Below are 27,949 nucleotides of genomic sequence, written 5' to 3' on the forward strand. Positions count from 1 at the left end.
AATCCCCCAATTTTGGAAGCAGCCTGATTCCCAAACGCTTAGGTGCGAGTCCAAAAACTCTGCACCTGAGCGTACACACAGCTTGAAAAATGGGGAAAGGAATAGACTATATCCACCTTTCCTCTGCATGCTAGAGAAACAATAGCATTTAGTACTACTGTTCATTTTGTGTTCACAGAATAAATGAGAATCAATTTATCAAGGGCAAAACCGCTCTCCAGGAGTAAGCACAGCAGTATTACCATTACTTATTCAGTGCATCCCGTGAAACTATCTTGAGTTCTCTGGGAGAACTGGGAATGAATAAGAAAATTCACTGCATGGCTGCATTAGTTGTCTGGAAAAGAGGTAATCATTTTCTATCCTGATTCTGCCAAGAGGACTAATTCGGTAACTGGAAAACAACACAGGACTTACTTTAAGTTAGGTGTGTATACCCCCCAAAATACTGAGACATAACACAGGATAAGATAAATGTGGTTACTGCCTACAGTATCTCATGGTAGCAAGCGGCAAACCAGATTTGATATTCATTGCCATTTCTGGCGATTTAATTCCACACGTCACTGGTCTCCACTTGGATATTGATCCATTGATCACAACACTTAGGATGCAACCATCCAGCCAATTCTGTATTCACTGAGCGGTCCACCCATCAAATCCATGCCTCTCCAATGCAGAGACAAGTATGTCATGTGAGGCAGTGTCAAATGCTTTGCACAATTCCAGGTGAGCTCTCCAAATCTGCTGCTGGAAGCAAGAACGGTCATCCACTTCAAAACCCTGTAATGACCGTTGTTTATACAGCCTACTTTAGTCATACAAATGCAGAAATAAGATGTCCTTGATTCAAGGTTTGTAATCCCAAATCACAACTCACTAGGCAGACATCCTTAAACCAGAATTTTTCAGCCTGTTTACTCTGAGTGGTGGTCTTCAGATCCCTTACAGGCAGCAAACAAACACTCAGCAGGATAGATCCAAGTATGAGATACCCACAGGTAAGGCGAACACCTAAATACTGTCCTAAATTGTTATGAGAGGGGATAGTTTGTGTATTTAGCATCTGTAGGTGCTCAGAGTGGGATTTTCAAGGTGCCTAGTGATATAAATTGTATCCCCTCTGCAACTTCAAATCAGCAGACACACTCTCCTAGCTTGCCAATAGCAATATCAATTTCAGTGTATGACATCGTGATGTGCTTTTCTGCACAGGACCACACGGGACCCTGAGAATTTAGCAACAAAGATGAGATGCCCCCATTTCATCAGTCACTGTAACACTCTCAGACCAAAGAAGTCTCTTTTAATTTACAGTTGTGGAGACATAACTTATTCTCGGTAGAGGTGTGGATTCCTGTACAAACAATTTAAGCCTTTTCTACATAACTTTTAGGATTTAGTAGGCTTTAGTCCACAAATTCCCCTGCTTCTAAAGCAGAAAAGAACTAGCTCCAGTGCATCTATACACATTAAATGTAACACACAATGATTAATCCTTTGCACTGTACATGCACTTTTGAAATTACAAGCAAGCACCAGACTTCTCTTCCTAAGTCACCTTTGAATGCCATCCCTAAGACTTGTGCCTCTGGACACTCCCACTATAGAAATAATATTATTAGTGGAACATCTTGTGACAATCCTATCTTCCAAAATTCACCCCAGGTCATACATTTTTAAACTAAGATGAAATCCATTGGTCCATTTGCTTTTCCTGTGTTATAAGTTAAAAAATGATGAATGGACCTTAGATGCCCCATCTTTATACAAAGGCACCATCTTTTCCTTTCAACAGGCAAAGACAACTTAAACTTGTTTCCACTTCCCCATCTACACATTTCTACATAGGAAATCCTCATTTACCATTTCTATTATTTTAAAAGCAGCTGTCATTATTTCTGATCTTTGAATACAAATTATTTTCCTGACTAGAATGCTGTGTGACTAAAATGAAAGCATTTCCTTTCAGACAGTTTTTGCTAGTAGCCTTCTTTCCCCTTTCACCTTCAATGTCATTTCTCTAACTCTGTGCAGAGACCTGCACTGTTCAGCTAAATTATTGTGCCATCACTGCTATGCTGATAACAGTAGGGCTGTGTGGAGATTACAAAGGTTTGCCTGGCCAACTACAGCACTTGAGGGCTGAAAAGACAAAAATGCAATGTGGTCTGGGTGTGTATGCTAGAGTGACTATGTGGTAGTTGAAAGAAACAGAAAAAAGAACAATGTAAGTATGATCTTAGCAACTTTGCTAGGTAGTCTAGTGAAATGTGAAATAGGCAAATTATCTTCAGACATTTCTTTCATTCATAGCTAGGCAGTTGAGTACTTTGGTGACAAACTGCATTTGCAAGTCTTTGAACCAAAGGGGTTTTAATTTGTGACCTTATTCACCTGAGGGAGTTACAGCTATTCAGGGTCTTCTACCTTTTGCTTTATTATTAGCAGGGAGAGTAGAAGGAAAATGCTCTGTTAGCTTCTTGCTGTGTGTATAGAAGGAAGTCTAAAGGAAGCATGCATCTCAACATCAGTTCTGGGAAGCAGAATAGGACATAACTGTCATAGAGAGAATTGGATTAAGTTTAATCACTGCATTCTTGCACGCTGGTACTCATTTTAGGGATTTTTCATGCCATGTATTTTAGGCACCTCACTGTAGGTATGGAAGACACCGACTTTCCCTGTACTCTGTATATAGCCAACAGAGGAAAACACTGCCTTGAAGTTTCACTGGCTTGTATAGGATTCAATTCCTAATTTAAATCTGTAAGTTGACTATATAAATCCTTCTTGTGTTTGTACACCACCAAATACATCAGGATTACTATATGTCTTTGACATCTTAGAATCATAGAATCATAGAATAACCAGGTTGGAAGAGACCCACTGGATCATCGAGTCCAACCATTCCTATCAAACACTAAACCATGCCCCTTAGCACCTCATCCACCCGTGCCTTAAACACCTCCAGGGAAGGTGACTCAACCACCTCCCTGGGCAGCATGTTCCAGTGCCCAATGACCCTTTCTGTGAAGAATTTTTTCCTAATGTCCAGCCTAAACCTCCCCTGGCGGAGCTTGAGGCCATTCCCTCTTGTCCTGACCCCTGTCACTTGGGAGAAGAGGCCAGCACCCTCCTCTCTACAACCTCCTTTCAGGTAGCTGGAGAGAGCAATGAGGTCTCCACTCAGCCTCCTCTTCTCCCATGACATCTTCCATCATTTCAATCAGACCTCAGAGGACTCTGACTCAAAACCCACCTACCAATACAAAGTTTTACGGGGATGGTATTTCTCAGCACTTGCTTATTTATTTACTTTTAAGCGCAGCAAGGCATATCAACATGCTACCTGATGGAAAACCCATGATTATTTCTTTTTGCTTTTAGTTCTGTTTCTAAATGGCCATCTGGAATTTGTCCAAATTTTCTGGGCTCTGCCCAAAAGACTATTTGTTCAAGTGAGTCTGGAATGAAATTGTAGCTTAAATGACCAATGATATTACACATCTGTGTAGTAACCCTACAGCCGAATCATTAAACCTGAAGGTGAACCTTTGCAGTCCAGATAATTGTCATGCCCCATTGCATTTGCAGAAAGAACAACCTGAAAGTAATGAAGGATGCAATATAGATATGGATGCATTTTAACAGCTCATTCTGTTTCTGCATCCATATAATATACATACACACACACACAAGAAAAACAAAAGCATTGTCTGTGTTAAACTGAGATTAATAAACTCCATGGCGAAAACTTTGAAATTTGAAAGAAACTTACAGGTAAGTCATATATTTTTCCACTCCCACTAAGTTAGGCAGGCAGTGACAAGAAGGAGAGAAGTCTGAAGACCTGCTTAACAAGAACAGGAATAGTCAAAGTAGGATGGAAATTACATCTGGACCACCAGTTTCACTTCAAATGTAGGAACAGGGATAACAGACCTGAAAAGCAGAACTGGTTGTTTGATCACACCAGTTCCTTAGACTGAGAGGTTATTGATAATGGACAGAAACAATTTTTCTTGCAAGGTCTTGGTATTTACATTGTAAATAACAAAAGAGAGTAATAGACAAAATATTATCTGAACACGACAGAATTCTGCAGATCAGAAGTAGGAAATAAGAGGTTTTCAGCATGAGGAAATGGTTTGCTTTGAAGATACATGAACCTAAAGAAACTTGACAAAAAGATAAGTTTATTTCCTAAAAAAAAAAATAATAAAATAAAGAAATCTGTATTTTACGTGTGTGCATGTGTGAAGAAATTATATTAACAGCAAAAATCAAATCACAGAATCACAGAATCACAGAATAACCAGGTTGGAAGAGACCCACCAGATCATCGAGTCCAACTGTTCCCATCAAACACTAAACCATATCCCTCAGCACCTCATCCACCCGTGCCTTAAACACCTCCAGGGAAGGTGACTCAACCACCTCCCTGGGCAGCCTGTTCCAGTGCCCAATGACCCTTTCTGTGAAGAATTTTTTCCTAACGCCTAGCCTAAACCTCCCCTGGCGGAGCTTGAGGCCATTCCTTCTTGTCCTGTCCCCTGTCACTTGGGAGAAGAGGCCAGCACCCTCCTCTCCACAACCTCCTTTCAGGTAGCTGTAGAGAGCAATGAGGTCTCCCCTCAGCCTCCTCTTCTCCAGGCTAAACAACCCCAGCTCTCTCAGCTGTTCCTCATAAGGCCTGTTCTCCAGCCCTTTCACCAGCTTTGTTGCTCTTCTCTGGACTCTCTCCAGAGCCTCAACATCCTTCTTGTGGTGAGGGGCCCAGAACTGAACACAGTATTCGAGGAGTGGTCTCACCAGTGCTGAGTACAGAGGGAGGATAACCTCCCTGGACCTGCTGGTCACGCCATTTCTGATACAAGCCAAGATGCCATTGGCCTTCTGGGCCACCTGGGCACACTGCTGGCTCATATTCAGTCAGTTGTCAACCAACACCCCCAGGTCCCTCTCCTCCAGGCAGCTTTCTAGACAGACTTCTCCTAGTCTGTAGCACTGCATAGAGTTGTTGTGCCCCAAGTGCAGGACCCGGCATTTGGCCTTGTTAAACCTCATGCCATTGGACTCTGCCCAGCGGTCCAGCCTGTTCAGATCCCTTTGCAGAGCCTCCCGACCCTCCAGCAGATCGACACTTCCACCCAGCTTAGTGTCGCCCGCAAACTTGCTCAGGGTGCACTCGATGCCTTCATCCAGATCATTGATGAAGACATTGAACAGGGCTGGACCCAGCACTGAGCCCTGGGGAACCCCACTTGTCACTGGCCTCCAGCTGGATTTCACACCATTTCCCACCACTCTCTGGGCCCGGCCATCCAACCGGTTCTCCACCCAGGAGAGCGTGCGCCTGTCCAGGCCAGAGGCTGACAGTTTCTCAAGCAGAATGCTGTGAGAAACTGTGTCAAAGGCTTTACTGAAGTCCAGGAAGACCACATCCACAGCCTTTCCCTCACCCAGCAGCCGAAATCCCATTCACTGGCCATGCCAGGACAGCTTTTTCTGTCTACCAGGGTTTTAATATAACCTTAAATATACAAATAAGTAAGACACCTCTACATTTTGAAATGGTGGTGTTCTATGGATGGTGTCTTGAGTGGCAGAATTGATTTGTATCCATGCTCACTTTCCAACTTACACAGGCAGGGAGAAAACCAGGAACTGATGGCACATGTGGGAGGGATGGAAATCCTTGCTAGAATATGGCTTCTCCATGCTACAGAGGTAAAGATTGTATAAGCACTGGTTTTCTAATGTGTTACGCGATTGCTGAAGTTACTGCTATGTTACTACTAAGACCAGAAACAAATTTAAGATATATTAAATACGGTAATTTCATACTCCTCATTAGGTAATTATCTTTGCAGTGATATCTGATAAGTCAACTGAAATACAAGAAATGTAATTTCTTGCTCAGCCTTCTTTTCTGTTTTAATGAAACATGTAAAATATATAAAAATTAATGTGACATTCTCTCTTAAAGTCTTTACTCAAGAACTGCACGTCCATGGACCTTTGCTCATGGAAGTCAGTATCAGAGCTCCTCTAAAAGGGCTGAAAAGCAGAAGTGGCTTTTTCTGTCAGCTCTAGCATGGAGTCTAGTGTCACTGTTTCTGAGGCCAGCGTTTTATGGAACCCTGGAAAATGGATGGTCTTTAAGTATTTTGTTCATTCCTCTAAAAATAGGATACCATCTCATCTCTTCCATCTTTCATTTACAGAATCAATTTAAATTTGGGTTCCTGGATTTCCCAGACAGAAGAACATGCAGGCATGCAGCAAGTCTGACACATTTTATATACTGGGTTTGTTAGATGCCACAACCCATTTGGAGTAAACCACACAGTACTGGCTGCACGGGGCCCATGAAAACTATGCTATAGCACTGTTCCACTCATGCAGTATATGAATTTTCTCTCTCTGATCATCTTCTCTGATGAGTTTTTACAGTATTGTGTTATTCACAATCCCTATCAAAGAAGTATCTTTGTGTCAAAGAGTTATTAGTGGCAAATTTCATTGCTCTAAGTCAGAAAACCTTATGAAATTTTAATAGATAAAAGACAAGGCAGCAATAAAACTACCCACTTGAAATCTTTGTTTTACAGAGGTATCTAATCTAATATTAATAAATGTCAGCCACATCAGTTGCACATCAACCTAGTTTCTCTGAAGGGTCCTCTCCTAATACTATGCTGCAAAATCTTACAAACACAACAAAATCAAACACCGAAGCTTCTTAAACAAACAGATCAGTAGTGAGTCCTGCACCTTTGCAACCTGGCTGTAAATGAAGAGCATCTCTAAGTCTTCTTGGCATGGGGATGCCAGGACTTATGACTTGGCAAGTGAACTGGAAGAACACATTTTTTGCCTTCCTGTGTTTTTTCTCAAAAGCACTTATTGTTTTTTTTCTACAGCAAAAACTTGTTCAAACAGGAGTTTTGTGTTGTGCTTGTGTGTAACATGTCAGATAACAGGGATCTGATCATAGAGTGGGTGAGTCAGAGGTTCAATGTTGGCCATCTTCTGATGACTTGGAGCAAAGAGGTTGTTGATTAAAATGAGCATGAAAGAGACTTGCACTGTGTCTGGGATGGGAGGGTATGAGTGTAAAATTGAGATAGTATGGATTTTCTGTCAGCAATGACATTAAAAACATGTATTGCACTCTGAAGCTAGCATACTGTTAATGCACACCATCTCCAAAGGCATGTAGCATGGAGCAGATAGCTTGCTTAAAATAAAATTTCAGCTCATTGCCTATTATCTTCTTCTGGGAATGGTGGAAATGTAAACTCCAACATGGAAAATAACTCTTAAGTGCTCTTTCTGGGAGGAACACTCACTCCCCTATCTAGACAAAGGTATCAATATTTAGAGCTGGCAGTGGAGGATGGGGAAGGGAGCAGTGGAGAGTAGGAAAAGAAAGCAGTACTGTTTACTTATTATGAAAGGAAAAATATATTCCACTAATACACCAAAAAGGAAAAAAATAATCCCTTTTGGGGGAAGAATATGCCAATATAGAAATTGTTATTTAGGAGAAAGACCTTGAGACCAACTGAAAAAACAAAGAATATGTTGAAAATTTGATACTGGCTAGATTGGCGACTGTCATCTTTGTGAAAGTCTTAGATATTCTTATATATTCTGCAACCTTTATAGATGTGATTTACAGGAAGACCTCCTAGGCTACAAAACCTGGACCTTGTAGACAATATAAAATTAATACTTAGTTTACAACAGGAAGAGATGAGATAGATAGAAGATAAAGAGAATTACAACAAACTCTACAGCAAATAAAATCTACAATGAGGAAAAAAATACACTGAAAGTGAAGGCAGCTGCCATGATGGGAAGAGTCGTCAGTATGCTATGAGGTTTGGTAATACTCATTCAGCTGCTAAAGCTACAGCAAGTTTCTTCTTACCCTGGGGAAAGCTGCAGGCCACATGTACAGGGTCTGATTTTTACAGAAAGCAACCTCAGATGAACACCCAATTCCTTAGGTAAAGGGGTAAACTCATATGTCTGAGTGTTACATTCATGGACATTTCTGAGCAAAGGATGACCACAGGAGAGAGGGAAGGCACCTGTTTAATCATAGAATCACCAGGTTGGGAAAGATTTCTTAGATCATCGAGTCCAATCATTCCTATCTGCCACTAAATGAATACAGAAACTAAAGCAATATGCCACTTCCTCAGTAAACATCAAGGATGTCTTTAAAGTAACTCCCTTATCATTTTACTGAGTGAAGTGTTCACAACACATGGGCACAGAAAGTCTCTTTCCTTCTGTGGCCTTCATAACTCTCCCAGAGTCCCAGTTTTTGGGGCAGACTCACATTAGCAGGTGACCCAGAGCACCTTTACAGAACTGGGCATCTCCAGAGCCTCCAGAGTTTGGGAGGAGGACACTCACTGGTACCAGGGAAATGCTTCAGCATGCTCTGAGAGGGTTCCTTCTGTAGGAGGTCAGAGATGACTCCAGGAAGAATGTATGTTCCACTTGCCAGTCATTACGCTTCCCAGCAAACCACATGGAGGCACCCATCTTCTTGAACTGGAGGCAAAGTCAGAGTAAAATCAAACCAATGACTGACAGAAGAGCACAAGCTGTTGACTGGCAAGCTATGGCACTAACTCTAACAGAGCACATCTCAATGTATTGCAATGCATTAGAAGTATTACAGCACTTCAGCTTGCATAGCTTAGAAGTTAAGAGCACAAAGGGCATTTTCCTTTTAATAATGTTTTTATGAGCTGCCTGAGTGGTTTGCAAGCAGTTCAATATCCACTGCTGCATACCATTACTGCTGTATTTTCTAGAAGTCTACTTGGGAAACACAAGAAAGAAAATGACTGTGATCAAAGTGAAATTACAATACACAATTGCATTTCTACAAATGCTCTAAGCAGCTAATACAAAGAGACTGGGGAAAAATTGATTCAACGAGATCCATAGGAAAAGAAAGCAGTGCTTCCAACACCATGCCTTTTACATGTAGACTTTTAAATAACTCTGAGCTTCAATTATCTGGTTTATAATGTCAATACAAATTTAAAAGGATCTGGAAAAATAAATGGGTTTGAGTTCTTTTATTGGACCTCTTTGTGTGTAGGTAATGTCACAAACAAAATATTTTACTCTTGCTTGCAACTAATTTGATCATCCTGAAATGTCACAAATCAGTGGGCTACCTACTCTTGCAAGATAGCATTATGCATTTGCATTTGTATTTCCAAATCTGTAAGCCCTCTCTCATTAGTGTATGAAATACATTTTCAAATAAGTGCTTTGGTAGGTTAGCATTGTTTTCAGCAAACAGTGTTTCCACAATGCATTTTTTATGTTTTTTATACAATGTTCTTGAAAACATAGCAATATTATAAATTTGTCAGATTGTTGGATTTATACAGTCTGTGAATTATGTTAATTATTTCTCCTAAGAGGTTACTAAAAATATTCATGTCTCTTTTTGGTTCACCATTCATGGCTTCAGAAGTGAAGAAGGACACTTTGATCTGCGTGTTTTCCACAGAGTTAATTTTTTGGTGAGAATCGTAGATAAATTTTGAAGTTTGTATTCATTCACTATTTCAGAAGACATCCAATTTCTGAAGAACTTTGCTAGGATGCTGACTGAGAGGTTGTCGTAAAGGCACAAGTAAATTGATTTTAGCTTTTAAATTTTAACATTTTATACTCATCAGTCTCACTGAGTTACCTGCAGGGAAAATCCAAATTTCTGGATATTCAGCTAAGATATATCCAGACTATTTTGGTCAGGAGGGGAAGCCAGACATTTTGGAAAAAAAACTGATTTCCTTTATGATTTTAGCATGCTGTGTTTTTGGTTTTGATCTGGTATTGCAACCTTGACACAGATACTGAGCTGGCTTAGCCCTTAAAGCAGAAACGACATTTCATCCAAAGACTCTTAACACTCTTGTCTCCGTTTTAGCAGAGCTCCATGCAGGTCATAGGGACTCTTTATGCCCACATATCAGTCTTAAGTTGAACTGTTTGGGACCCTAGAGAAGGAGTGTACATATCCAGCACTATCAGAGAGGTCTGACTTGGCTGCACCAACAAACATTTGAGGCATTATGTCCATGTTGTGCTGTACCCCACAGACATGGTGTTGTAAATACACCTTTTTATTTATATTAATAATGTGCTTTGGGGAAACAGAGCAGAAGCACCTCTAAGTCTGGCTAGCAAAACATTTGTCCTGGTTAATGTATTTTCGTAAATTGCTTCAAAGCAACCCATTTATTGGGCAAGGCAGAGTGCAAGAAGAGCGGCTGATTTTATCTTCCTATCACACTTGATGCTTTCAGTGTGGCACAGGGAAACGTGAAGGGCAGGAGGTGAAGTTGGGGTTTTCTTTGGAACCCCAGAGCCAAAGCAGACATTAGGTTGACTGATGTGATAACTTTTCCTGTGCCTGGGTGGTAGCCCTGAATACGCTTTGTAGACACACTTGGCAGCCAAAGGACTAAACTAAACTATGTATTTTTTACACTGGCAACAGTCAGCTTCTGCTGTGTCAATTTATGCCAATTTATAGGAAGGCTTAATTCATGTTTTGACAGCTGCAGAATTGTTCTGTGGTCCTGAAGGACTGATTATAGTTTTTCTACCTCCATTCTGTTTCAGGCATTGAAATCCTAATGACAATTCTGCTATGTTTGTTTTTGTTTTTAATGAAATGTGCTTGGAAGACAAAGCTGCGTAATCCTTTGGGTCCAACAGTTCAGCACTAAGGGGGAAAGTGGCTTTCTTTTTGAATTACTTGGAAAATTCATTGCCTCTAGGTTATGTTATTCCTGTTTTGATCCTTGCTGGAAATACAGGCAGGATTGCCATCTGGCAGAAGGGACACTTATTTTACAGTTACTCTATGTGAGAGTTTGACTTCTATTGATAAATGAAGGTAGATGCGTGGAGTTTTCTACCTGGCTTCTTTGTGTGCTGGCACTAAATGTTGAGAGACAGCACTGCACAAGAACAATGCTGTGAGCAGTATGGCCATAATGACTATGCTTTACTTGGAATTGTTGTTTAGGATCTCATTAGCTTCTGTTAAAAGACTTGAGTTTAAACTTTTGACATTAAATGTACAAATACATCATATCAGCTTTTAGTCCATCATCTGTACTGCAGTATTTCTAATTGCAATTGAATCAAATTATGTTGCAAAGAACATTTACATGCACTAGAACCACTGAAACAAAAAGCTACATTAAGAAAGTAGGATTTTTTCTATTCTTTTCTTGCATATTAAAGCAGTGATATTTATTTACTGTCCTGAGATGGATTGTCTTTGTGTCACCAATCAGAGAACTTTTTTTCTTTCTCTCATTTTTCCAAAGGGCTGTAGGACAAAACACCCAGTATTTTCATGCAGTATTTCCTCACCTGCCAATCTATATAACTCTCATTCATATCCTTTGCAGGTTTTCTGTGGAGAGTCATTTCCTTTAACTCCACTGCCTACCTGGTTAGCAAATGCTTACAAAAGTTTAACAGGATTTATAGAATTCAGGTCAAAGATATCACATATGGCACTTCAGAGACTTAGTTGTTCTAATAAGACAAAATGCTTAGAAGCACATTTTAGTCAAGTTCAGCCGAATTATGGGACTGTCCTCCAGACCGCATGTTACAAAATCTTCAACCTGTTCTGGCATTGCAGTATATTTAATGGAAAGCAGCTCAGTATACGTGCTACCTTTTCCGTGTGATGATTTTACGAGGCAATTCTCCAATGAATCTTAGCAGTATGCTTTTGTTCATGCTATCAGCAAACACCAGGGGAGACAAAGCAGGTACAAAAATGGGAATGAATATTTTTCTACTGTTCTGTAGTTGCAAGACTATGGTTGGACAAAAATTGAGCTGCAGCATATCATATTACTGCTTGAACATCATGGGAATCTGGTTTACAGATTGCTGCAAGAGAGAAAGGCTTTATTCTTACAATTCCTTCTTAGATTAAAGTATCTACATCAACAAAATCTGAGCCTACTAAAAACAGATAGTAAGAAGGTTGGATATTTTGCGACATTAAGGACCAGAATACCTGAATTACATCAACAGAAAAAATGCCCAGAATAGTCCAAAACTTTTAGATGAGAATAATCATGAAACTGCTGTTGTTAACCAAGATATGAATATGCAGTCCTTAAAATACTTGAAGTAAAGATTTGCCAAAAAAGGCCAGCAAAGGGGCTTGAGAGAAAATAATGAAAGAAACTATACACAAGGTGTTGTGAAAGGGCAGAAAAAAAATGGACTTGTTTGGGACTTGGTACGTTTCCTCAGGAAAAATGCTAAACGTACAGGTACGACTTGCAATAAATTAAGAAGCAATGGATGACAAATGCTGTGATTTCTATGTTCTTTGAGGAGGTATGTCCTTGTTATCCAGTATGTAGGGAAGACAAGCCACTTCATAGGAGCTTATCTTCTGCATATGTAGTGTGGCTAGCCTCCCTCCCTATGCAGGATTTTTTCATCCCACTGTTTTTGTTCTTTCTACCTGTTCTGCTTTGCCCAAAGGACAGTAGGGGAGTTAATGAGTTGCATTTGAAATATACTTTCCCTACAGTTAAATAATAGTTCTCAAACACTTGTTCTTTGACTTAACTTTGTCTTACATATTTGGGCATGCATGAGTCATATGTTCATATACTTACAGAGGCTTTATTCGTATTTCAAAATCTATGGCCACAGGACTCAATAAAACAGGAATCTTGACTATGATTTTTGCAGGTTTGCTGTAACTTGTGTAAACAGTTGCTGAAACTCTTTGTTCGCTCTTCAAACTTCAGTGTGAAGCTATATTCAGCTGATTCTATATGATCTATTCAAAAAATTTTTCTCTTTACACAGAACTTTACACTGAGCAACTACAAACAAGAAAATAATATTTGATCTAGTAAACCATGGTCTCATCTACACCTAAGCAACACAAGATGAGAAGTGGGAACTTTGTCCTAACATTCAGAATTATTATCAACTTAATCTGCCCCTGCACATCCCCCCTAAGGGGAACTGTTGATTCCAAACCGCATTATCGACAGAGGTCTGAAGAAAAGGGGCATTTTAATGGAAATATTTTACCTTTATATTCCTGACATGCTTTATGATACATCCTGATTTTACAAGAAAACAATTCTCCAATAAGTTTTTCACCTTTGCAGGAAGAATCGGTTTTCCTGAATGACTGAAACCACTGCTGGTGTGCATGACTGGGTGTTCTAAGCCAAGTCCTTCTCCTTGCTTGGCCTCCACTGCATTTGATGTGCGGCTGCTGTTCTAGTTTTCCTGCCCTAATTTGGCAGGTGCCGTGCTCCCACCTGCAGCATTGCCAGTTCAAGTCTAGCTGTCATGCTCCTCCAGTTGTATCCCCACAGAAAGGATAGGGTGGGAAGGAATGGTAGGGAGAGGTTTGTTAATATTAACAAAGGCAAATTAAAACTTTAATGCCTTTCACTATGGCAAGGCATGTTGAATTTCAATTTCTAGGGACCTGCTCTTCAACTCTCTTTTAAGTGCTCTTTCTCAAGAGGTTAACGTGCTGTACATGCTTTTCTTGGCCCTTCATCTTTTAATCTGCATGAACTCTGGAGTGATGCTGGAGCTACAGTACACCCACCCTTCACAACACCTAGCCTAAGAGGATCTATCTCATCTCAGGAGCATGAGCAGAGCAGAAATGCAAGAAATGCCAGAATTAAATAAAATGCTCACCCAGTGCAACAAATTTTCTTGTCACATCCCATAAGCCAGAAAAAAAAAGCCATCACTTCTACCACTGAAAGCAATCTACATAGCTTTATCAGGGGGGCTGAGCAGGTTTCCTCTTGAAAATTTTCAAATGCATTTTGTTTCATCTATTACATTTTGCGTTCTGTTCCAGGTTGCGAAGCCTGAAGGAGAAAACACACAAGAGGAGTGTAGTACATATTGTTGGTACATGTGGCAAACCTGCTGCCTCCTGTGTGCTCCAGAACAAGCATCACAGGAGAACAGAGTGTTTGTGGGTGTGCTTGCTGATTTCCTACAGTTTATTGCACCCTAAGTTTTGGCTTGTGCTTCTCCCTCCTTTGCAAGTATTCTCCAGCAGAGAGCTGGGATCCTTGCACCATCAAAGTGCAAAGACATCTGCTTCACATAAACCCTTTTAAAAGAGTTAAATTCAGGGTAGGCAGGTTCATGGCAATCCCTGTGGGTACCAGCCACCCCTTACATTGTCCCCATCTCCAACATCATACCAAGATGGTCTGCAGTGCTGGAGTAAGGCGGCTACAAACAACCACAAACACAGACAAATGCACCAGGAGGGATTGTGAAGAGGACGAATAGAATGCCAAAGGGTGAAAGTGTGAGAGTGGCTCTTGCCCCTGGGCCCTTAGCATCTGCCCATGCCGTACATGCAGCCCCTTGCTGCACCACAGCTCCATGGAAATGCACTGCACCAAGCTCCTGAGGGATCAGTGTTCTAAAAGCTAAAATGTAATTTTAAAAAGCATGTATTAGGTGTCTTGCAGGTATCTCTTCTCATAGGTGCCCGGAGCAGGTACATAACCTATTTCATCATCAGCTGCCAAATGAGAGCAGGGGTTGGGTACTTTTTCAAGCGATCATGGCCATAAAATTATTTCACACAATCACAGAATCACCAGGTTGGAAAAGACACACTGGATCATTGAGTCCAACCATTCCTATCAATCACTAAGCCATGCCCCTTAGCACCTCATCCACCCATCCCTTGAACACTTCCAGGGAAGGTGACTCAACCACCTCCCTGGGCAGCCTGTTCCAGTGCCCAATGACCCGTTCTGTGAAAATTTTTTTCCTAATGTTCAGCCTGAACCTCCCCTGGTGGAGTTTAGGGCCATTCCCTCTTGTCCTGTCCCCTGTCACTTGGGAAAAGAAGCCAGCTCCCTTCTCTCCACAACCTCCTTTCAGGAAGTTGTAGAGAGCAATGAGGTCTCCCCTCAGCCTCCTCCAGGCTAAACAACTCCAGCTCTCTCAGCCGCTCCTCATAAGGCCTGTTCTCCAGCCCCTTCACCAGCTTTGTTGCTCTTCACTGGACTCTCTCCAGAGCCTCAACATCCTTCTTGTGGTGAGGGGCCCAGAACTGAACACAGTACTCGAGGAGTGGTCTCACCAGTGCCGAGTACAGAGGGAGAATAACCTCCCTGGACCTGCTGGTCACGCCATTTCTGATACAAGCCAAGATGCCATTGGCCTTCTTGGCCACCTGGGCACACTGCTGGCTCATGTTCAGTCACTGTCAACCAACACCCCCAGGTCCCTCTTCTCCAGGCAGCTTTCCAGCCAGACTTCCCCAAGTCTGTAGCACTGCACAGGGTTGTTGTGCCCCAAGTGCAGGACCCGGCATTTGGCCTTGTTAAACCTCATGCCATTGGACTCTGCCCAGCGGTCCAGCTTGTTCAGATCCCTTTGCAGAGCCTCCCTGCCCTCCAGCAGATCGACACTTCCACCCAGCTTAGTATCATCCACATTTCTAGTGCAGTAAATACTTGCAAAGTCACGTGTGGTGTTCTCAGTAGAAAGCACAGACAAAGGGAAGAATGGGAGTAAGGAAATAATGAAATAAGCTGCAAGGGTGTCTGCGGGAGGTAGAGCAGCTTCTCCTGCTCTCTCTCCCATGTGCCTGTTCTTGAGCCAATCTGTCACTTCAGGAGCTCTAAGTATACTGAAATTTAAATTGCTTGCACCTTCAGGTCTATAACAAAATCAGCTAGGGATTTTATTAACTTGCAAGGCAAGTTTGCAGCGCTGACTGTCATTAGTTGAGAGCACATCAAGCATGATATGGAGTAGCAAAGGCAGAGCAGGGATGGCTGCCTTATCACTTCAGAAATCACAGACAGGACCTTATGGTAACATAGTGTAATTGGCGGCGATTCCATTTTTTGCTTTTAAGGTTCTATCACTGCAGTGCAGACAGATGTGAGTAAGCTACTGCTTCTGATCTTTCCAGAGGAAGTTCTCTTTGGGAAGTGGTAGGTGATGGACAAGCGCATGATGAGATCCAAAAAAAATGAGCTGTGTGAAATGGCTCAGCCCTGAAAAGGGACTCACGCTCCTTGTCTTGCCTTACAGAATATTGCTGCTGCTGTGGTGACTTGTGCAGCTTTGTGACATCAACAAAGTGGAACAAAACATTCCTTGTTAAAATGGAATCACTCTGTAAGTGACAAGAAAAGAGGGATGAAATTTCAGTAGAGGCACAGCTTTGCCAAAAAGTCATGGATCACAAAATCCAACTTAATAGGACTGTTCTCATCAGGGGAAAAAATGTTCAAACTGCAGCTGAGATGACGTGTGGAGCTTTTTAACCCACTGCAGTTTACCAGCAATCTGCTTTCCACTACTGACAGGAAAGACTTCCAGCATGGTTAGTGTCTTATGGGAAAAGTGGTGTCAGTACTAATGATCGAATGATAGAGATATTTTCTTGCAGACTTGGTAGCACATATTTTTGTCTTAACCTCCTTAGTTGTAACAGAAGAAATATCCTGAAGCCTGCACAAGATACAACCCTTTTGCAATGCCATTAAGTCAATGAATTTCTATGAAGAGATTAACTGGGACAGTTGTAACTTGTCTCTACTCCCATGCCAGATTGCTAATTACCTCCATTTGTTTTCTATAATGGACTTGTATCTCTGTGGACAATTTTTTGCCATAAAAATTTGTCTTAGTCACAGGAACAGAAAGGCCACATTCAAATTTGCCCCTCCAAGGGCAGCGTTTTCTTTTTCACATTTTTGTGCTCATCAGTCATATCATCAGTGCCCACCACACAGCCTGCTCTGATCATCTCCCGTCCCGAGCAGTTCCTGTGCTCAAATGCATAAAGTCAATGCCTGTGCTTGCAGAATCACAGAATCACACAATTACACAATCACAGAATGGTAAAGGTTAGAAGGGGCACAAAGTTTTGGATTAAATTGGTCTTTAGGGACCAGGATTTTCACAGGTTCTTTCACAACCTGCCACGTTTTCTAGCTATAGATGCTGTAGCACTATGTTCAGCATGTTTCTGTCTCCTTTAGGAACAAGAGCCTGCTTCTCCTTGTCAGTCATTTTCTTGATCTTTATGATAAATGCTGTTTAAAAATGCTGCATGTTGAAATGCTGACATGTTTATAAAAGCAGATACTAGTTCTTCCTCTGAGGACTGACTGCGGCCATGGTGGCAACAGGGAGGAGGCAGCTGAGAGGTTGTAGACCTGCCCAGTTCATGCAGCTATAAGTTGTGTGAATCCTCTGCACCTCAGGCAAAATCATCTTTCCTCTCTCCCTCCCTTTCTCTGCTTTTCCTTATTATTGAAGTCTCGTTGATTTTTTCTTTTCAGTTAGTTTATAGAAACCCCGCCTCTCCTCAAAAGCAAACTGTTACCACTCACATCACACTAGTGTTGTTGTTTTTTCTTCAACAAGGAACCATTTTGTCTGCATCATTTTGTGAATATATATTTGGCTTATGTTAAAAGTCACAAAATATCGCTTGCTGGTATTTTTGTTTTCTGTCAAAAGGGAATGTATGTCATTAATTGATTTTCTGCCTGTTTTTCTGAGGAATTAAATGAGTCTATAACCACACAGTTGCCTAGCAATGCAAATGTAGAACTGTGGTACACACACCACTTCTTGGTAAAAAAAAAAGAAACTGTATTAAGTAAGCAATGGCTATGATGAGCTCACTCACAGTTACAAATGAAGGTGGATTATCACTGTTTTCAGAAATGAGCTTGGCGCCATTTGGCCAAGGAACATTCATCAGTGGATGAATATAAGCATCTAATGTACAAACCATCAGCTTAGTGAGGAGCAGTCACAATACCAGCAGTAATAAGGATACTGAAGTTTAGAGTAATGCATTGGCTATGTTGGTTTCCTATACCTGACATTTACTACTTGGGACACCAATGATGTAATCCAGTGACACAAAACATAATGTAGGTTTGCCAAAAGCAAACAGGGGACATGTGATCTGCTGAGATCATATTACTGAAAGTAGCTAACTTCCATACACTAACCTCTATCACGGTGATTAAAATTACATGACAAATGAGGATTTCCAGGCACAGTGATTGTGTCTATAATTGCCTCTGAGATGCTATGTGGGTGAAGAGGATTCATCCAGCAGTGACTAAAGCTCTGCTGTTAATTCATGATCTGTGTCTCAGCTCTAGAGCACTGGTACATTGGTGTTGTGTAAAAAGGGCTTGTAGGCCAAAGCAATGTTGTGAAGGTGTGGAAAAATGTGATGTTTAATTATTGCAGCTGTGATGAGCAGTAAGACAACAGAACAGAAGCAAATTTACTGTCTAAATCACGTATTTAAGGGACTGGAGGAGGAAAGAGAGAAATTAAGAAATGGCCAGGTGGAACATTCAGGGTGATAATCTGTGGAATCTGCATGTGTGCTTAGCACAAAGATAACCAGTTATCTGACTACAAAGTAAATAATAGATGTACAGCAGAAAACAATGCATAGAAACAACAAATAAAGTGTATAGAGCAGTAGCACAAATTCTTTGTCATAATTTGTAAGTTTTCTGCATTTTTTTCCTCCATGTTATCTGACTACCTGCTCAAGACAGTATTAATTTTATGGCCCTATGTAAAGTAACCTGTGTCTACATGACAGATCCTCTAAACGTGTGCAGTTGGGTGAGACTAAAAGAGTTTGGTCCTTTGAAGAGATGGGCTGAGAAGCACTCTTTGCAGCAGACAATAGAAGAGCAAAGGAGTGAGAAAAATTGGTCTAGTCCTTGGTAGGACTGAAAAGACGAGAGATCTTTTTAAACCAGCAGAGAGCATGAGGATGTAGTGTGGGAGAATGTTTCTATTGTTAAGGGGTATTGAGAAATCCAGCTAATTTGGCAGACAAACACAGTTGGCTGCATCTTCTTTGGCATACACTTGTGTGTTGTGCTTAGGGGCGGGCACACTCTTGGAGGAGTGAGTGCTGAGCCCTCCACAGAGATTCAGAAATTCAACACAAAGAACCCTCAAAACGTACTGCTGGGAGATTGGAGCTGATGTTGACAGCACAAAGGAGCTGTGAAGTTTGAACCTTGCTTAAAAGCCTCCACAGTCATCTGAAAACCTCATCCAAATACTTTCAAGGGAAAGATAGTTTGGAGTTGTCGCTATAGCTCCCAGGGCACTTAAGGCTATAGCTATATTGGTAGGTGATGCTGTGCAGTGGGAACAGACCTGCAGCATGGCAAAGACAGAGCTGATATCCACTCTGAATTTTGCGGAGGGGGGGGTGGGGGTGGAGGGAAGGGATGTCTGCTTCATCCATGCAAACTCCCCCGTGTTTATTCAGCCTCGGCACTGGATGGCAACTACATGGTGTGGGGTGCATGAGGGGCACCCCTGGAAAGCAGCTTCAGGTCATGCATCAACTGAGGCAAAGGTTCATTCCCTTGTGGTTTGTCCACCATGTGGGCCAGTAAACTGGGGGCCATCCACAAGTTAGAATCGTGCTCCTGACACACAAAGCTGATGTGGGCATATGCTGGAAGTGTGCTTCTGGGCTTGCCCAAATTACTTATATCCAGCAGGCAGCTCCAAACTCAGCTTCCTGGAGACCATCAGCACACTGGCCCTTCTCTCACCTCACCTGCTGGATGCACCTTCAAAGCCTTCTCCAAATGCCTTGGAAAGGGATGGCAAAATGGTGGTGAGAAGAGGGAAATGAGGAGACAGCTGACATGCCTTCCCTTCTCCCTCCCTCTAGAGAGCACTGAGATGAGTAGGAAGGAGGGCTGCTCCCATGCTTTCCTCCTCTCCCTTTTACCACCTACTTAACAGATGCTCAGGCCATCAAAAGCTGGAGGATACCCTGAGGTGAAGTTCTATAGATGTGTATTATTTTGAACCAATGAATATTTCATTACTGGGGAGAGAGAGAATATAAATCAATAATTCAGGAGTAAGGAAAGGGGAAAGGCTGCGTTTGAACCATCGCTGGAAGATGCATTTCACTTTTTGAAACACTTAAACTCTGTGGTTTCTTCAAAGATCACTGTAATTACATACACCTACAGCCTTTTCCATAAAGTCTTAAAGCTACAAAAGTCACCAGAGGAGCAATCATCCCTTGCCCTCATCAATCTAAGCAATGAACAACATCTAATGCAAAGTTTCAAACTTTGATTTTCCGCTTCTTTAGGCAGGTGTGAGAGCAGAGAATACAGAAGTGTTGGCTGAAAGGGCCTTCTGGAGGTCATCTCTGATCCAGCTTCCCTCTGGAGGGAGGGGAAAAGAGAGACAAAAACAAGTTTGGGAGACATCAGAGGAGGAAAGAACAAAACAGAATTAATTGAATGATAAAGTCATAAGAAGGGAGACAATATAGTTACATGCAACGCAAATGATATATCTGTTCTAATTTCACCTCAAACTGAGCCTTGAAGAAAAAGAGGGGATACGAGATTGAAGAAAAATAGGCGATAAAGGATGCAGAAAAAAATAATCCTAGTTTTCCAATGAAGCAAAACAAGTTGCATAAGCTGAGATCTCAATTTCTAGCTAGGAGAATCTGGAATATCTGTAATTTCAAAAGGCTTAGAAGAAACTAGTTTTGCCAACTATATACCTGCTTGCTTGGAAATACTAGTACAAACCATTTGCTGCTCAAAAAGTGTTTGAAAATTGTTGAAATATCTTGTTTCCAAATGCATACATTTCAAAACAGAATCTTCTGTTATGTTGGTTAAAATTCCTTTAGTACAGAAATTTTCAGTGATAGTTTTTGCATCAATCATAGAATGTCCTGAGTTAGAAAGGAATACAAGGATCATTGAGCCCAACTCCTGTCCCTGTATAGGACAACCCCAACACTCACACAATGTGCCTGAGAGCATTGTCCAAATGCTTCTTGAATATTGTCAGGCTTGACACCATAACTGCTTCCTTAGATCCTGTTCCAGTGTTCCACCACCCTCTGAGTGAAAAACCTTTTCCTAATATCCAACCTAAACCTCCCTGGCACATCTTCCTGCCATTCCCTCATGTCCTATCATTTGTTGCCGGAGAGAAGAGATCAGCACCTGTGTAAAATGGTGACATAAAAATGAAACATTTTACTTCACTGCTAGTTTTTTTCATGTATGGATTGAAGTTATTTCTTTGTATTACTTGTTTTTGTCCTGACAAATCACACAAAACCGTTTCCCAACCTGCTCTCTGCATTTGTGGTAATCCATATAAGAAAAGCAACATGCTGTGGTACTTGAAGAAACAGAAAATTGGATTGACACACATTTTCTTCCATGGACACCACTGAAAACATTTATCCTGTCCTACAGGGAGGGAGCTTTTTTATTATCTTGATTTTAAAGACAAAACCTAATATTGCCCATATGTACAACAGCAGTATGGTCTTCTGCAATTCCTTTGTAAAGCTTGCATCAGTGTGAGAGCTCATTTTTTCAATAAGAAGGAGAATAAAGTCTGGAATATCTCCTCAGGTTTTCTAGGAAAAAAAAAAAAGAGGAAAGATAGCCTGAGGTGTATTTATTTTGATGCTTGCAAACTACAGGAGAAGTACAGCCATAAGTAGGTTAACTCTAAGCTGACAGGGCAGGGTTAGTCATTAAATAATTAAGTTTGTGAACAAAATCCTGACAAAATTTCCACCAAATTCAGCAGCATTTGATTTCACCCCAGGTGCTTTCACAGGAAGCACGTTTCTTTTTACTGTGAAATAAAAGACAAAGGAAAAAAGACATTAAATATTTCAATATTTGGCACAGCTGGGATCAAACTGATGCACTTACAAAGTAACATACAGCTTCTCCCGTACTATATTTTATCCACACCTCACGGAAAACCTGGAGGCCCTTAACAGGTGGTGGTAAGCCTGGCATGATGGAGGATTGGCTTCAGGATTAGCTTTAAAGTAAAAGATAATAAAACCACAAAACATTAAATGTTTTCTGAGGTCTTCTCAGCTCCTCTATCATCCTTGACTGATCAGTCCAGACTGGGGAAGCTGGTATATCCCTAGGGTCATATCTGTCTTTGTGGCTCACCTGCAGTTGTGTGTTTGTTTCTTTTAACGCTTCTTCAGTTAATTTTCTTTGCAGATTCATTCACAGGACTCATAAACATAATGACGGACATCATTTGGCGCTACACTGGAGATTTCATGGCTCCTGATATCGTTTGCAGAGTTGTTCGCTACTTCCAGGTATAGAAACCTCTTGCTCCCCTGTATGCCCAAGCTCACATAGCTTTGTGTCCCCACAGCAACAAACCCTGACAAAAATGCTGTATAGACATTATTGTAGCATCAGAAATGCTAAACGCTAGAAGTGTTCATTTAAATTCAAAACACTTTTAATTAAAGCATATTAAATATTTTAAATGTTGTGGACAAGGTAAAGGAAAAAGATTTGGGTGAAAATAAAATTTTTTAAAATATTTTCGGTAGAAGTTTTCAAATATTCTTAGTTCTGTGACTCACTGACATTATTTTCTGCAATAAATGTGTCTCAACTGCTGCCTCATATACCTTCTGCCCCAGGTGGTCCTTCTATATGCCTCAACTTATGTCCTCGTGTCACTAAGCATAGACCGATATCATGCCATAGTTTATCCAATGAAGTTCTTGCAAGGAGGTAGGAGAATTTCTGTACTTTACTGTTGTTATGCACATTGGATAATTTTTTTTAGTTTCTAAATTCTTAACCTTGTTGCCATGAATTATTCATTCCTGCTGTAGCAACATTTGGACTACATTACAGTTTTCCAAATGGCAAAGGAACCGTGGTTTCAAGATTTATTAAGTTGCACTCAGCCCTCAGTGGTATTTGTAAGCATTGTGTTAACAAAGAATGAAATGACATTTTAAAAGTATGGGGGTTTTCATTATCTTTACACATTTTCAGAAGGTTATCATGGGCAAAACTATTCTTTGTGTAACACTAAAAATAAGTTGGATAGAGAGTGCAGTACTGAGAATTCACACAAGAGTTTGATAAGAGAACTTCAAAAGCTATACCATATAAGTTGCAATGTTTCTTATAATTTCTCCTATTTGTTATTTTTACAGCACTCAAATAAATCCTGGCTGCTTAGCAGTACAATTTAAAGAACATGATTTCTTTCCTACAGAGCCTGAAGTGTGATGTTAAGTATGCTCACAGAGTGAATAAATAGAAATAGCAGGTGGGGAGGAAGGGGAACAGTTACAAGAACCACGAGTTCTGGGAGACGTGCTTTAATCAGACACAAATATCCTTATTGTTTTGGCATAATGATGGCTCTTGACAGACTTCTGTATTCAAGGGATCAGATTAATGGTACTCTCTGGCCTGAAAAAAATATAAATCAATCGCAGCTCAGGCAGTGATGCAGAGATTTGCAAAACTTTGTCGTTGGTGAAGACACAAGGAATTTTTAAAACCAGTTCTGAGTTAACCTGTGGCAAATTTCTTTTCAAAATGAAACACTCATCCCCTAAAAACCTTTAATCAAGAAATGAAACAGTTGTTTCTCCTTAGCGATTTTTTAAATTATGTTTCCACGTAGCCTTGAAATATCATTTTGGGAAAAGAAATCAAACATTTTGCTCTGAGAATGTCAATTTTTTTTTAATTGTTATTTAGTTGCTAGCCTCAAGTCTTGTTAAAAAGCAAATGCTTTTCAGCAATTATTTTAATGATCTGTACTTTGCATAGCTTCAAAGAAATCAAATTTCAACAGTTAAATATTTCATACTTACTTTGCAAATCCATAAATGACCACAGAAAATGCAGGATATGGATATGGAAGAATTATGCATTCTAATCCAAACATTTCTACGGCATGAGGTACCTAATTCAATAACCAAAGAGGGTAATTAAAAAAAAAATCCCAAAATAAAGATCAAAAAGAAAAGAAACCAAGAAGTTATACTAAAGACATTTTGTAAATATTTCACCATAGAAAGATATATGCAAGCAGCATTGAAAATAAACAATAGAACTGCTTAAGTAAAAGACAAATCCCAAATAGGTGTAAATTGCCCCTTGCTTGGCTTTGGGCTGCAGATGACACTAAGGTCCATCAATGGGATTCTGGAGCAGCTCTCTCTCTCCAGATTAAAATTCATTTTTTAAGTAACGCTTGCTTTATAGAAGGATTACATAGCATTGCTGGTCATGGTAGCAAATAGCAAAACTCCTCCTAGGAGATGCCTCCCCATTACGTGTTGCTGGAAGCAGGCAGATGTGCACAAAACCAGTGCTGCAGCACACAGATATCGGAAGCGGAGCAACGGGGACAGTGACATGAAAACGTCCTTCAGGGTCGTTTTCCTCAACAGGAAAAACTCTCCTTTTAAAGAGCAGTATTGGTTTTAAAGGAAAATACTGGGACTGGCTGAATAGGATATCATATTTTGAAAGTGATCATTTATTTGATTCCTTTTATAATTGGTATAGTTCTAGTTCTATGATTTGCTAGCACTTAGAGTATGTTAGAGCATTTACAAAAAAATAAAAATAAAAACCCCTGCTTATGAGGTAGACAGTTAACATTAGTCTGATAAAACAAAGAACATGCTTACCTAGATGCTATTAGTGGCCTGTAAAGTCCTTTAGACTAGCCAGATCATTTTCTACCAAACACTAAGGACATCTAGAGATAAGAATAAATGAACATTGCAGCGTCTGTCTTGTAAAGCACAAAAATAAAATAACACTCCTACCTGCCTGCCCAACCCAAATTTTCCACTTCTCTTCAAATTAAGGCTGTTGCTACACATTGGGAAAATATATATTAATGTATTATACAAGTATGATCTTTTCCCCTTAGAAATAGACACATGAGCCCAACTGAGGCTGCATGTATATTGTTTAAGTAGCTAACTCACAATCTAAAAGTACTTTCTGTCAGGAAATAATTCGTGAAACCTACTCTTAATATCCCTTTTGCTAAGTTAATTCTGTTATGCTTTGGGAAACTTCACAATTTTCTTCTGCATGCACAATATTTATAGGCTTAATCTAACTCGCTCACGTCAATGTCAGCAGAGTTCCCTTAAGCCTTAGATTAGCAAGCCTGTATTTTGCTGAACATGGGTAGCATTTAAAAATGAGCAGGGTAAGTGAATATTTGCGACTGATGTTTTATAAAGGATAAAACTACTTTTTGAATTTTTCTCCCACACAGTTTTGTATTGCTTTTCAACTTTCAAGGAGAAAAGACGTTCTTCTTGATATGCATAATTTATAGTGATTTTCTGTTTCACACACAATCTCTGGTATTTTGTAGGACAATAATTTATTTCAGTACCAGATCAAAAAATCTCTCCCCATCTGTTCCTTTCATAATGTGACTCAGAAGGAATAAGTGCTGCTGAGAATCACTGGTACTCCACAGATCAGGCCTTCTTCCCCAGTCTTCTCAGCCAGAGCTATGTGGATTTTAGCCAGAAGATGCAGATTTAGGAAAACAAATGCCCCAGGGCTGTTTACTCCCACACACTGATCTTTACAAAATTCCATCACTGTCATCAGACATTTGATTTCCCACTAGCTTTCCCCACTTGGCAGCAGAGGAGTCCAAAAGTCAAGGGAAGCAGTAGACCAAACTTCCGAAGTGTTTGGGGAGTCTTCACTTCCTGATCTTCACCATGAGATTCAGCAGGATCTTCTAGTTGATGTCTACTGTGTCAGATAAATCAGATCTGAATACCTGAGCTTCAGCCCACCATCATCTGCCATGTCTCATAGTTACTAGTTCACCCTGAGCAAGACTTGTGCATATTCCCGTTGTCAAGAGTGGGGCTCAGCTCTCACCACGCCATGGGGAACTGATGGAGATGCCTGGGCTTTCCAGGGCCATGTTTCTTTGGGACAGTAGTATTGTGGTTGAAGATAAAGGCAGCCCACTGTGCAGTTTTTTCCTGATGCTGAACAAAGGCGTTTTCTCATTCCTGATAGAAAGTGCTTTGCAAGCTTTCCCACAGCAAGATAGAATCACAGAATGGTTTGAGTTGGAAGAGACCTTAAAGATCACCTAATTGCAACCCCCCTGCCATGGGCAGGGACACCTCCCAGTAGATCAGGCTTCTCAAGGCCTCATCTAACCTGGCCTTCGACACCTCCAGGGATGGGGCAGCCACTGCTTCCCTGGGCAACCTGTGCCAGTGCCTCACTACCCTCATGGTGAAGAAGTTCCTCCTTATGTCTAGTATAAATCTTCCCCTCTCCAGTTTATGGTCATTCCCCCTAGTCCTATCACTCGTGCCTTTGTATGCATCAAAATGTTTAATTACCATTCCAATGGGAGCATTTTCCCCCTCCAGTACATCCAGTACACTCCAACCTAGTTAATGCTTTACATAATCCTTCCTAGTCTCAGCCTGCCTCTGTTACCTGTAGCACAATCTCATCTTCTTTTCTGTCTTTGTGTCTCCTACCGAACACTGCTTTGCTGTGCCAGGCTAAGACCCTGCTGTGGGGCAGACCTATGGTCTTCTGCATTCATTCATGTTGTCTTGGCGCCACAGAGGAAGCAAATGCGCCTCATGTTTCTGACTTGCTGACCTTTACCACTGCCTTTCTCATAACACTTCAGAAGTATTGGGCCCTTAGCATTTTTAAATAAGAAGTGTAAAATACAAGCTCATAACCACATGACTTTTTATTATGAGAAAGACATGAAATCTCCATTCCTCTTTGCAGTCTTTCCAGCATCAGCCAGCTGCAGCCCCAAGTTCCCCGCCATGCCAGTGCCTACATTAATACCGTCTGTTTGATTCTGTTACACAGAAAGACAGGCGAAAGTTCTTATTGGAGTGGCTTGGAGCCTCTCTTTCCTGTTTTCCATACCAACATTGATTATTTTTGGGAAACGGCAGCTGTCCAATGGGGAAGTGCAGTGTTGGGCTCTCTGGCCTGATGACTCCTACTGGATTCCGTACATGACAGTGGTGGCTTTCCTGGTGTACTTCATTCCTTTGATCATTATCAGGTAAGCCTGAACCACCATCAACAAGTGTGTGGTGAAAGCTGTCAAATGTGCAATCAGCTAATGCTTTAATTCCTACTCATTCGTTATGATTTCATTTCCACATCTGACTTGGAGTTGCTTTGTTTTTTATCACATAATACACGGGTCTCTGTACTTGTCTGAAGTGTTCTCCTTGCAACATTAATGGCCAGAAACATTTTCTCTGAAAAAAAGACAGGATCTCTAAGTGCGTCCAATTACCTCTGCAGTTTCAATCTTGAAATGTATCTTTATAAATTCAGTAAGAATTCTAACTATTATGACAAAACATAGTTTTAATAGAAGAACTGGAAACCACACTTAGTATTAATTAAACTAAAATTAACTTAAAGTGCTCTCAAGCTTCCCAGTACTAGAAGAGTGTTTCTCTGCCAGGATCAGAAAGAAATCTCCAAGCATTTGAATCAGACAACCATTCTTAAAATATGAATAAATAAAAGTCTCCCCATTTATAATGGTAAACCTGACCTGCAAATATTTGAGTTCGATTTGTCCAAAATCACAAAGGTGATCTGCAACAGAATCTGCTTTTAAACTGAGGTTGATCAATATCCCAGACTGTGCCTGATGATCAGATGATCAGTGAATTTTATTGCCTCCCTCTGGGGTGCTGCCGTTAGTCACTGTTAAACAAAAATTATCCAGCCATAAGGAGATAATAATGCAAATAAACATTCAAAAACTGATGTAGAAGAGGAGCAAGGCTTCTTAGCTGCCTTGAAAAGCTGTCAGCATCAGTAACTTGTTCTCCAAGCTCAGATATATTCCTTTCCTTTCTTTCCCTTTTATTCTCTTTCAGTGGCATGGTTGTAATAGTACTTCTCGCTGTCCATCACTTCTAGGTGGCAAAGACAACATGCTG

At 40.7% G+C, this 27,949-nt stretch overlaps 1 protein-coding gene across 2 annotated transcripts in view; it reads left to right on the forward strand.

The window, feature by feature from the left end:
* Positions 1 to 27,949, forward strand: part of NPSR1 (neuropeptide S receptor 1) — a 61,523-nt gene that overhangs the window by 19,367 nt on the left and 14,207 nt on the right. For both annotated transcript variants that reach the window (XM_069859835.1, XM_069859836.1), the window contains exons 3-5: positions 22,173 to 22,276; positions 22,613 to 22,706; positions 26,847 to 27,048. In XM_069859835.1, coding sequence (XP_069715936.1) covers positions 22,173 to 22,276; positions 22,613 to 22,706; positions 26,847 to 27,048 — 400 coding nt within the window. The remainder of the gene's footprint in view (positions 1 to 22,172; positions 22,277 to 22,612; positions 22,707 to 26,846; positions 27,049 to 27,949) is intronic.

This window comes from Phaenicophaeus curvirostris, chromosome 6, assembly GCF_032191515.1.
Source record: "Phaenicophaeus curvirostris isolate KB17595 chromosome 6, BPBGC_Pcur_1.0, whole genome shotgun sequence".
NCBI lineage: Eukaryota > Metazoa > Chordata > Aves > Cuculiformes > Cuculidae > Phaenicophaeus > Phaenicophaeus curvirostris.